Here is an 11,451-nt window from a genome sequence, read left to right as displayed (position 1 = left end):
CGGCTGCAAGGAAGGGCTCACTGGGGCACTGCAGCACCAGGACCTGAGCAAGGGTGACCCACAGAGGGGCCACGCCAGACCCGGGGCAGCATCAGCAGAGTGCAGAGACTGGTGTGTCAGCATTGTTTATTAATAAAAAAGTCACAATAACTTACTCCCTTTGTCACGCAAAGGGCTCGATATAAAGAGCTCTGGCCTCCTAAGGTAACACAGGTAAGTGAGAGATGGGTACTTTTCTCTTGTCCTCTGGGACAGTGGCCTTCTCCTGTCCCCAAGGGGAGCTGCAGCCAGCACAGGAGCCACTGGCCACATGGGGTTCTGGGCATGCAGCTACGTGTCCCTGCCTCCAGCTGGTTTGTAGGCAGCACAGACCAACACAGGGTGCAAAGGCAGAGCATATGGAGACCACTGGATGCCAGAGGGTGTGCAAGATGCAATGGAGGAGGAGAGAGAGGTGGCTGCTTCTTCCCATAGTGCTGGGGGGTCTGTGGAGCATAAAAAGTGAAGCAGCAGGACGGTGGCTGCTTGCAGGCAGGGGATGTGGGGCTGGCTGGAAGCAGCCCTGCCTGGCTGCTGCCTCACACACAGGTGGAGCAGGAGGGGCAGGAGACCCTCTGTGGCTACTTGTCACACTCCATATCCGGGACCCCCTCAGCACCCTGATAGTGTATCTCGCAGAACTCCTGAATGCGACTGCAGGCTTCTATGATCATCTCTGCAGGCACGGTGATCACCACGCGGAAGAAGTTTGGGTACTCAAAGCACTGAAATGAGAAAGGATGAAGCTTGCAGGTTATCTGGGATAGAGCTGTAGCTTCAGAGCCATGCCTTGGGCCGTGTGCTGTGTCAGCAAGTGAAATGGCCAGTGCAGGACAGGCTGGAGCACAGCAAGGCTGGGCTTCTGCTCCCATAGACTGTTTGTAATGCTCCAAGCACAACTCTTTGTCTCCATCTGTGTGGACATGATGCTGTGGGGGTGACCGGCCAAAGAACTCTGTACGGACTATGCAGCACCCAGGGAATGGGCTGGAGGGAGCTAGGGAATGAGAGGGCTGGAGTGGCCCCATCCGTACTCAGTGCTGGACGTGGAGCTGGAGGGAGGTGGGTACAGATGTTCCCAGCCCGTAGTCTGACCCTGTGCCTACAGGGATGGGGAATGGAATCAGGACAAAGAAAGGAACAGCGATGACAGCAGTCCCAGGCCTGTGAGGGAACAGCTTCAGGAAGGAGGTGTGGGGGTACCGAGGGTTCAGGGATACAGCTCTGCCAGCCTGAGGAACGGAGAGCAAGGCTGGAGCTGCGAAGACCCTGGCAGCCTGTCTCAGGGCTCTTAGTAAGCCAGAGGCTGCCAGTCCCCAGACCTGCACACGGCACTTGAAGCTCACAGACAGCACATACACACCATCACAGACCAGGACACTGCACACACGACTCCTACGCCATCCCCAGAGCTCAGGGCTGCGAACCCCTGTTGCTCCTCTCCCCATGCGTTGGACCCAGTGGTCCGCGGGGCTCGCAGCGTTAGGCTCACCGTGGCTGGCAAGCAGAACACAGACTGCTCCGAGATGAGTCGCTCAGTGAACTCCACATCATTTTCAAACTCAGGGAAATGCTCCATCTCAATCTCAACCTGCAGCAGAAGGATGCAAGATGGCAATCAAGGGCATCAAAGCTGTCTGCTGTGTCCCTGCTCACCCACATGCCCCCCAATGACTTTCCAGTCAAGTGCAGCTGCCCCTGCCCTCAATTTTTGCTCATGATTTTGGCTGACTGGAATGTAAGACACACACACAAACATGTAAAATAAAAATGAAGAAGTGTTCATTGACTACCTAAAGCTGGAGCTTTGGTGAAAGACAACTTTAGTGAGAAAAATGATGGCAAACTTACAGTCATGAATTAGAAGTGAAAATAAATAAATAAGATATTGAAAAAGAGGTTGGGAGAGAACTCCTGTCAATATCCATTAATAATTCCTTCATACAAAAAATCCATATTGTAAGCAAAAGACAAAATAATGTTTTGGTTTAGAAAGACAAGAATGATAACAAGGTCTAGAAAATCACAAAAAAAATAAATCCTTGCAGGACTGGTAAAAGTGACATGGAAATGCTGAAATGTTCAATAAATATTTCTGTTCTGTATTAGGAAAGAAGGTGGCTGTCCCTTTACCACATAAGGACTGTGATATCCTGGCCATTTTTTATGGCCAAAGATTATTTTAAACATCTCCTGAGAATATTCTTAAACAAATCAGGTGAGAGATAATTTGAGAGACAGTGGAAGAAAAAAATTAGCGGATTATTTAATTTTAAATGAATGTTCAGATACTGCACAAATACAATAGGTGTGAAAGAATCTTAGAGCTGTGCCTCTGCAGAAAGAGCATAAGCAGAATGACTTGTGCAGCTCTGGTACCAACTGATAAAGACTCATCTGTAGGACATGAGTGAGGCTGGTATTACATTGTCCTCCAGTTCTGGGTCTGTGTTTTTAAAAGCTAATGAAAAACTGGAGACACTGAGACAAAAACGGAGGTGTGATAACCTGAATGGTGGTGAAGGGGCTTCAAATAGAGGTTATACAACATTGTCTTGCAAAGTACCTGTTATAGACAAAGCAGACTTGCGCAGAAGCAAGTGGGTGATGTGTACCAGCCAGGGCTGTGTGAGAAGCACACATCACGTTCTGGCCTTCTAAAGTGATCAAAGGACACAGTTGGTGCACAGGGCAATGTGAAAATGCACGATAACAGAGATGTGATGCCAAGCACCAACCTGAGACCAGTGATTAGCACGGGCAATAAGATCCAGTGTGAGTGTTGGTCTGGAAATGGCATGTCGCTCTTCTCACTTACCATGAGGTACATGGCTCCGGCGGGACGGACAGGCTTGAGGCCAGGGATAGCTGATAAGGCCGCATAACAAAGGTCAGCATTGGACTGAAAAGCAGAAAGGAGAAATTTCAAAACAGGAGAAATTCCAGGTAGCAGGTCAGCGAATGGAAGCCAAGATCTGGACCAGGACTATAAACAGGTTTGCCCACTGCAAATAAAAGGACAGCGAATGCAAACATAATGGATGATCATGGCCTTGAGTTCAGCAGCTGTGACTGAGCTGAGCTCAGCAAATCAGTGCCAAACATCCCATCCCCTGGGTCGTCACCTCCAGCTCATGGCTTGGCTGCCTGAAACTTAGCACAGCCAATATTTCTGACTCAGTTACCACGTCTCCCGCTGGAATTGCATTTGTTGGGCTCTCCTAGTCACAAGCAGAACTGCAACTTGAAGAGAGGTAGGGAGGGATAATGAGCTAGAGAGGTGTGACTCCCTCCAAACAATCCATGGACAAACTGCTGTCCTGTTACAGCCTGTTTACCTTGAGGATGCTGAGAGTGTTGTGGTAGAACTCAGGGGGTGTTCGGTGCAAGATACGTTCCAGTGCTCCTTGGACAATTGTACAGGGTCCTAGGATCCTTTGACTCAGCCTTACAAGGCCATCCCTGATCTGAAAGAACATGGTGATATTTGCAGGTCAGACGATGTTTCCCTAAAGGAAAGGGACAGCTCCAAGATCTACTTTCACTATTTCCACAGCCACTCACACCCCTACCTTCAGTGAGCATACAAAGTACTAAAGAATATTTGCTTGGCTATATGCCAGGTATTTCCAGGCTATTTACAGTGTCATTCTCTGTTCCTCAGTTACAGATTGTAATGCCAACAGGGACAACCTTTGGAGCTTCCCAATCTGACTCGAACCAGGGTAGAATACAGCCAATACAAATAAAGCCACAGTTGTTCCAAATACCACTTTGCTTTTCCCTTAGGTTTGAACCCACAATCCACACTTTGAAAGACCGGTAGGGACAACCAAAATTAGCTCTTCTGCTCACTCAGTTGGTCCTCTCTTCTCCCTCTTCCTCTGCAGAAAGCCCTCTAGGTGGAAAAGTCAGTGCAGTAGATGGGTGTTCTCGTAACACAGCTGAAAATATAGCCAGATAAAGCACTGCGAGGTGCTTTGTACTTACTTCTAAGAGAAATCATAGAAGAGCACACAGAGACCACACGTGGACTCCGTGTGTTGGATAAGCCATGCCATACCTTCAGTGCACACTGGAACTATTTGGGAAGAGAAGGAATTAGAAGTGCACAAAAAGGACAAGGAATATTTGAAGGACCACCAGACACAAGGAGTGTGTTACAGATGTGGGTAAGAGGCCACGTATGATGGAGTAAGGAAGGGGCAGGAAAAGCCTAGAGGTGCCGGAAAGCATGTAAGAAATTGGGTGACACCCATGTGAGACCAGAAGTGCAGTACATTCCTGTATCAGTTAAAGTCCTGGTGATCAACACACCGAGGGTTTGTTGCTGTGACAGCAATACTCAACAGTTCTCACCTCATTACCGAAGATGTCTCTCCTGTCGTGAATTAGGATCCAGCCCATCCGCCAGCCAGGAACTAGCCACCGCTTTGCCAGGCCACCGCAGGACAAGATTGGCACGTTGGTGCTGAGCGTTGCAATGGGCTCATATTTGCAGTCAGCAAACACCTGTGGGGAGAGGCTGTGTTAGGGCTGTTCTTGCCTCTTATAGCGAGAGCTGTGAGGGTGTGCATGAGGCACAAGAAGGGAGGCAGGGGTGTGATGGAAAATTGATGGTGAAAGCTCCCAGCTTCAAGGTATGAACATGGTAAGTGCACTCACATGAGAGTGAGCCATTTGGGAAGAGGAAAGGAGCTGGACATGAGAGGAACACTCAGGAATGCACACCACAGGACTGGGAGCTCCAGGCATAGACCCTGGCACAGTATAGGGGAACAGAGCTGTTGCTCAGCTCTGGAAACCTGGCTGCCATGGCCAAAGGGCAACTGCGTCAGAAAGTGCATCAGGATGAGGGTGCAAAGAACTGCAACTCACCATGTCTCCATAGATCTCGTCAGCAAGGATGGGCACGCACTGTCTTGATGCCACTGTGGGAGAGAGGACATTCAGCTTGGCTCCCCTGCATCCTCTGTGGGAGGAGACTTGCCCTTTGCAAGGCTCTGAGGAAAGCTCTGTTCCAGGGCAGAGGGTCCCTGTCTTCCTCCTACAGACTGTTCTTTCAGAGAGTAGAAGCACTGGAGATCCCTGCCCTGGCTGAGTCTAGTTCTGCTCTCGCTGGCAGGGACGGGCAGCACAGCCCTCCCACCAGCAGGCAAGGGCTCAGGAAGCACAGGGCTCCCTGTGAACACTCTCCTTCTGCAGCGCCAAAGGTGAGGGAATAAACAGACCAAGCCACATGGAGAGCTTGAGCAAGAGCAAGACACACTCTGCATGTTCTTGCAACACCTTCCCCAAGCCCTGCTTCCCGAGCTGGAGTCAGCCATGAGGAGAGAAGCAAAGCCCCAGGCCACAGTGTTGTAGTGGTCAAGACACGGGCAACGTGGGCAGACACTAGACTGCAACCCCAGATACACGCAGGGAGGCTCACCTGCCAGGATCTTCTGGAGATGGCTTTTGCTGAACACAGAGCCACAGGGGTTTGATGGGTTGTTCACAATGAGGCAAGCTGTCTTCTCATCCACCAGAGACTCCAAGTGCTTCAGATCAATTTCCCAAGCTTTCTCTGGCTGGTGAAGTGAAGAGAAATAAAAGTAAGACCTGAGGAACTGGACTTGCCATACAAGGTGAGGTGTGACAGGGTGCTGAGGGTTGCTCAGGTCACCTTCACCCACTTCCCAGACAGGGTCAGAGTGTTTGAGAGGCAGAAACGTCAGGGCTGCCCTTTCCAGGCCTGCCACCACTTACCAAGAGGTTGTAGAGTTTGACCTCAATTCCCATAGATAACGCCAGAGTCTTGTAGAGGGAGAAGCCGGGCCGTGGCACCAGGATGTTCTGGCCTGGGTTGGCCAGCACGGCCAAAGCAAGCTCTATGGCCTGGCTGCAGCCGCTCGTTAAGATGACGTCCTGCCAAAAGCACACGGGAGTCAGTGGAAAGCACAGCCGCTCTCAAGCGCCCCAGCCATATGGGACTGACAGAGCCCAGGTTCTGTCACATAAGAGCTTCTCAGCCAAAAAGGAAAGTCCAGAGCCTGACTGAAAGCAGGAAACCTCCAACAGCTGGAGATCTCAGCCTCCTCCCGAGGAGGGTGGAGGAGAAGGGCTCAGGGCAGGGCATGAGCAGCAGGAAGCTGCTGTCTCGAGGCCGTGGGCAAGCCTTCAGTCCCACAGCTGGGCAGGGGAGGGAGAACGCTGGGACAGGGCCCCCATGCCGTGTGCTCTGGGTTGCAGAGCATCCTCAGGTGAGCACCAGTACCTGAGCCTTCAGCGGTGCCTCTGGGCAGTTGTAGTACGCGGCCACTGTTTCCCGGGATGACTGGTAACCTGGGAAAAAAGAAGCCAAACACAGAAGGGAGGTTTTTACAGAGTTTTTCCTTTTTTTTTTTTGTCAGTGCAAGGCTCACAGCTTCTGCAGGAGGCTCTGGGTCTCGGGTAGATCATGTAGGGAAGGGGACTCGGGTGCCTCTAGGGGATAGACATGCTTGTGACTCTTGCTGAGGGCAGCTGCAGGGTGCTGCTGGGAAGACACTCAAGGGCTCCATCCACCTGCAGTCGTGCAGCAACTGGCACAAGCCTTCATCCTACTCTCACAGGAAGAGCTTTGTCAACTTACCAACAGATGGAGCATAGCCGTCGTAACGTCCCGAGTCCAAAGCCTCCTTCATAGCCCGCGTGACCTCATCATTTGTGGGAAGGTTTCCAAAGACCGTTGGGTCTCCTTTTGGAAGAGTGGAAAAATAGTAATGTTCTCTGTGACAGGCACAGAGCTGTGTGGTTTTCTGGCCTGTCCCCGGGTGTTTTCACAATCTTTGTGTGTCAGGGCCCCGCAATCTGCCAGCCACACATTCGACCCCCCTGCCCTGCACTTCAGCCACAGCACTATGCTTACCTAAGGACAAGGAGATCATGGCTTTCTTTGGGTTGGGCTCCACCTTCATGCTGTCTACGATGGCTCGGACAGGATTGAAAGTCTTCTTTGACATTTCAGAAGCCCTTACAGCCCATCTTGGCTTCCGACCCTTTACCTTTCCCAGTGACATGGCATTCCCATTGGTCTTGAGGTGAACATCCAGCACTGGGGCATGATCTCCACAGCCATTCACTTGGATCAGGTACGAGTCCATCCTGAGAGCTGTCACTGTGAAGTGGATTTCCTGGTCTTAGTTAACACACGCCAAACAAAATCTGCCCATTTGGGGCCACAGCCCGTGACTCTCCAAAAGAAAAACTTCTGAAATCTCTAGACCCTACCTCCTGCCTCTGGACAACTCAATCAGCAGCAGCAAGTAGGGCTGTATTTGGGGCCAGGGTGGAGTGAAACACTACACATAAGTGAAAGTACAATGCAGCGGGAAGGATAAAAGCACTTCTCTGTGCTAGCTGCACCACTGCCTAGCACGGACTCGCTGTGCTGAGAAGAAACACCCCTCAGTAAAGCTAGTGGCCAAGAGTCAGCAGTGTGTAGTCACTGCTTGATTATAGATTCAATGTTGCACTGACAGAAGGGCCAGGTCATCCCTCTTCTCTCCCCCATCTACCAACTTTCATAGCTGCTGCTACAAGGATCAGCCCATTGTGTGTGTTGACATCCAGCACATCTCTCCAGCCTGCAGACAGAAGCACGGCACTGTTTGGATCAAACCTCAGATGTCAAGAAGGTAGTTCTTGTCCAATGTTATCAGGACGCAGTGGGCAGTGGCAGTGTAGAGGTTATAGACACTTGCTCTGTCAGCAGAGCAACATCCCAGAGACCCCCAGATCAAAAGGCAGCACCTAGAAAATGGTACAAGACTGGTACGGCCAAGAGGGAAACCAGGGAGGTGGAAGTGCACCGAGGCTGGGTAACAAGCAAGGCACAACAGAGGAACAGCTGCCTTCTCAGCCCCAAAACACACACAAAAGTGACTTACACCCCAGCGTGAACACCCAGAGCACAAGATAGACCCAGCCAGCAAAAGCCTTACCAAGGAACTGCTGCTGGCTCGGGGCTTTCCACCTGCAGAAGGTTAGGGACAAGACAGGGCAGGCAGAGATCTCTTGAGCCATCAAGGCCACTCTTGCTGATCAAGTGGCACACCTGTGTAATCTTGCCATAAACTCCTTATGCTCTCTTTGCTGCCTTATTTCTCTGCTCCGCAGAAAGGCAATTCAGCGGACACGGGCCCTTTCCTGATAGTAGTCACCTAGCCCCACGCTTGCAGATATTTGCAACACAGCTTCCCTTTCCTTGCTGCAGAGACTGACCTGGAAGGGATGTAGACCTGCCTGCTTCGGGCAGGATTTGCCATCTGAACAAACTTCTCACTGCTTCAGTGAAGTTTGCACCTAGATATGCCCCACGCTGCTGCAGCTACTCTGCCAGCAGTGCCTCATAGCCTGTTTATAACAATGCAGGCTGATCTACCAGGATCACAAACCAAGCCTTCAGTTCCTCTGCTGCTGATACCTTCTGGGTCTCCTTTCTACCAAAAGAGAGGCAGATGAAGAAACACGCAGCAGGGCTGCATAAAAAACTGAGAGGAAAAATGAGCCACATATCTCAGTTCAACAGTGGGGATGAGTCCCAAATGCATAGTGCAGCATCTATCCCACTAGAACCTTCATACCACCCTGCAACTTGGTTTTCATGCAAAGGGCATCTGCAGACACAGACATGATGGATGCTGTTGGTGTAGGCAGGGAAGATCGCCCCACTTCTCCTCCTGAAAGAAGCAAGGTATCAGAGCGTAGTACTTTACCTTCTACAGCAAGGTAAGGGAAACTCCAACAAGCCTGGGGGTCCTGTCTCTACTTTTCATCCAGGACAAATCCCCTTGAGAAGAAATTGCTGCAAATTCTTGCCCATGAAATAAGCCCCAAAACTGGGCGTTGGGACTGACTTGTTCAGCCATTGGCTCACAGAGAGGGCTGCTCTCCCCACCCAAAAATGCCCTCTCCTCCCCGTTGCATCTGTGTTCACATCAAACACCTGGAACACGCCTGCACATTAACTCTTTTGGGGGCAGCCTACAGAGGGACACAACCTGGCTCCCTGGAGGCTCTGGGCTGCCTCCCTTTTGCACCATTTCCCTCAGCCCTCAAAACTGCAGAGACAAACCTGCACAGAGTACAGGTATTTCAGCCATAGCGGCTTGCAGCGCGCCAAGAGTAGATGGATGGACTTCAAAGCCTACAGAAAACATCAGTCTGTCCCGACTTCTAAGGCTCAGGGCTCCCAATGCACCGGCTGAGAAGGGAGAGTTTGTGGTGTCATAACAATCAGGATGTATCTTCCTCCCTAGGCTGAAGGGAAGCAGGCATTTCCCTAGCTGATATCTTGGAGGTACCAGGACCTAAAAGGGTTAAAGGAAGCTCAAGTTGCCATGGGTTTGGATTTTTTTCTTTTGGTTGCTGCAAGGCCCAGACAAACTCATGATTTTGGCAGGTAACAGAAATGATGCAATTCTTCCCTCTCTGACGCTGTGCTGCAAAGCACAGATGACACCATTCCCTGAAGGCCCTTTTTTTGCTAAGTGATGTGAAATCTCTGCCTTCTCTGCAGGCCTGGAATAAACAAGAGAAGCATTTGCATCCTCCCTGTCTTCCAAGGGATGCTCCAAGTCTTCCCTTACTGCCTTGGCAGCAAATGGCCAGGGATGGAAGAGTAGCTCAGGAACAAGAGGGATCCTGCTAATCCTTTTTGCAAACAGATTGCTGCTGCCTTCATTGCGAGGCCGGCGGTGAACAGAGTTTTGCCTGTTTTCACCCAATTCTGTGCGGCAGGAGGAAGGACCGCTTGTGCTCGAGCCACGCTCAGTGCACCCCCAGCGATAAGGCTGAGTCTCCCCAGGTGGAAGCAGCAGCCTGTTCCCTCGGCACTGGTGACGCGTGGGAGTCGTGCCCTGCCGTTGGCCGCAGCGCTGCCATGGGCACTGCTGAGGCCTCGAGGGGCACCGGGGACTCGGGGATGGGGGCAGGTTGGGGTGGATAAGGAAGAACGCCTTTCAAAAGTGCTTCACAGAGAAACATTTTGTATTGAAGCTCCTTGGACTCCTTTCTGCTGAGTGCTGCACAGTTCCAGACTATTTTATCTCTTCTTTTTACTCAAGCCTGACACGAGCAACCTTCAGAAGTCCATGCAGGCTTCTCCAAGCACCTGTGGGTTATTTTCTTGCTTCCCCCAGCTGTCCCCATCTCTTGTCATGGCGCAGCCCAGCCAGGGTTAAATGTGACGTTGGGAGGCCTCAAGGACGATGCTGCATGTTCTGCCTAGCAACATCCCTGAGGCTGACGCAACCAAGGCTCTACCCGTAACACTGCACACAGTGGTGGGGTTCAGGGGAGGGCATGGTGGAATCCTGCTGCCAAGAGTGGAAAAATATGAGGCTCTGGAGACACAGACAGACTCAGTTACATAAGGCTAACAACCTGGCCAAAAGCTGGGGAGAACAGTGGTGTACAACAGGGTCAGCGGGAATTTCCTGGTATTACTGTGCCTTTCTCCTCCCTCTGCATGACTCCAGTCCTTCTGTGGATGTCCTCACATGGGGTCTGCAGCTCCCCACCTCCTTGTGGTGCACAGAGCCTCCCAGAAGCTGAAGCAAGAGCACACAGCTCAGCACTTCATGTTCTACAAATATGGCCAAGCCACCTCCTGTACGGTGCAGGGAAAGAGGCGGCCGTGCCTGCAGGACGCATTTCTGCCAGCGAGGCAGCTTGCTGTCTTGCCTGCCAGGACTTCTGCACCCCACTCGCCCCGACCAGCCTTTCCCTGCAGTTTGCTCCTCTCTCAGCAGCTCTCCCCATCAAGGATCTCATGGCATACCTCTCCGTCTCCCTCATTCTCGCGTAGCTTAAGCACCTGATCTTTGTCTCTTCCCAGTGGAAGGAGAAACTGGTGATGACTTCAGTGTTCTTTTGGTCCTGCCTTGCTCCGGTTCCAGGGCTGCCCAGAGCCTTGTCTCTGTGAACAGAGGCCAGACCAGCACGAGAAAGCTGTTCCCTCCTCCAGGACCAGCCACAGTCACAAAGCAGGAGAGACAAACAGCTGCTTGAGTGGAGCACAGGCTCAAACACCACCGCACTGACAGACCTGCGTCTGTGCCGGGCTGTGGGCAGGACAGGCTCCAGCGGAGCTTTGCCCGTGTGCCCTGCAGCCCCATTCGGGGTGCACTGCTCCAGGGACCGACACCCGGCTGGAACCCTGCACATAAGCCCACCAGAGTCAATAACAAATCACTTTCCTAGTTACCTCCTCACATTTTGCTTTTATTTTCAGCAATTGTGTCTGCTCCATTCTGACCCCAGCAAGTTTAGGGCTGGCATCCACAAGTATGCCTGTAGCCTAATCTATTTGATAACTGCATTTCCAGTGGAATCGGCTTTTAATCACCAAAGGTAGGGTTTGCTTTTTTTTTTTTTTTTAAATAAATT

At 51.5% G+C, this 11,451-nt stretch overlaps 1 protein-coding gene across 1 annotated transcript; it reads right to left on the bottom strand.

Annotated features, from left to right (window-relative positions):
- Positions 1–188: 188 nt before the first annotated feature.
- TAT (tyrosine aminotransferase) lies at positions 189–8,929 on the bottom strand. The gene is made up of 12 exons (XM_009563163.2): positions 8,778–8,929; positions 6,929–7,177; positions 6,653–6,757; positions 6,296–6,363; positions 5,788–5,946; positions 5,471–5,609; positions 4,918–4,970; positions 4,399–4,551; positions 3,378–3,506; positions 2,858–2,941; positions 1,532–1,630; positions 189–764 (listed from the first exon to the last, which is right to left on the bottom strand). Exons 2-12 carry the CDS (start codon positions 7,161–7,163, stop codon positions 621–623), a joined length of 1,368 nt encoding a protein of 455 aa, XP_009561458.1. The 5' UTR covers positions 7,164–7,177; positions 8,778–8,929; the 3' UTR covers positions 189–620.
- Positions 8,930–11,451: the final 2,522 nt, after the last annotated feature.

This window comes from Cuculus canorus, chromosome 13 (genome assembly GCF_017976375.1).
Source record: "Cuculus canorus isolate bCucCan1 chromosome 13, bCucCan1.pri, whole genome shotgun sequence".
NCBI lineage: Eukaryota > Metazoa > Chordata > Aves > Cuculiformes > Cuculidae > Cuculus > Cuculus canorus.
The sequence above is the reverse complement of the archived record's forward strand: the minus strand, read 5'-3'. Positions and strand labels throughout refer to the sequence as shown.

Excerpts from the sequence above, each read along its gene's own strand:
- TAT (XM_009563163.2), bottom strand. The coding sequence starts at position 7,163 with ATGGACTCGTACCTGATCCAAGTGAATGGCTGTGGAGATCATGCCCCA. Across the intron at positions 5,610-5,787 it reads TCAAACTCTACAACCTCTTG|CCAGAGAAAGCTTGGGAAAT; the intron begins GTAAGTGGTGGC and ends TCACTTCACCAG. Across the intron at positions 4,552-4,917 it reads ACGAGATCTATGGAGACATG|GTGTTTGCTGACTGCAAATA; the intron begins GTGAGTTGCAGT and ends CTCTCCCCACAG.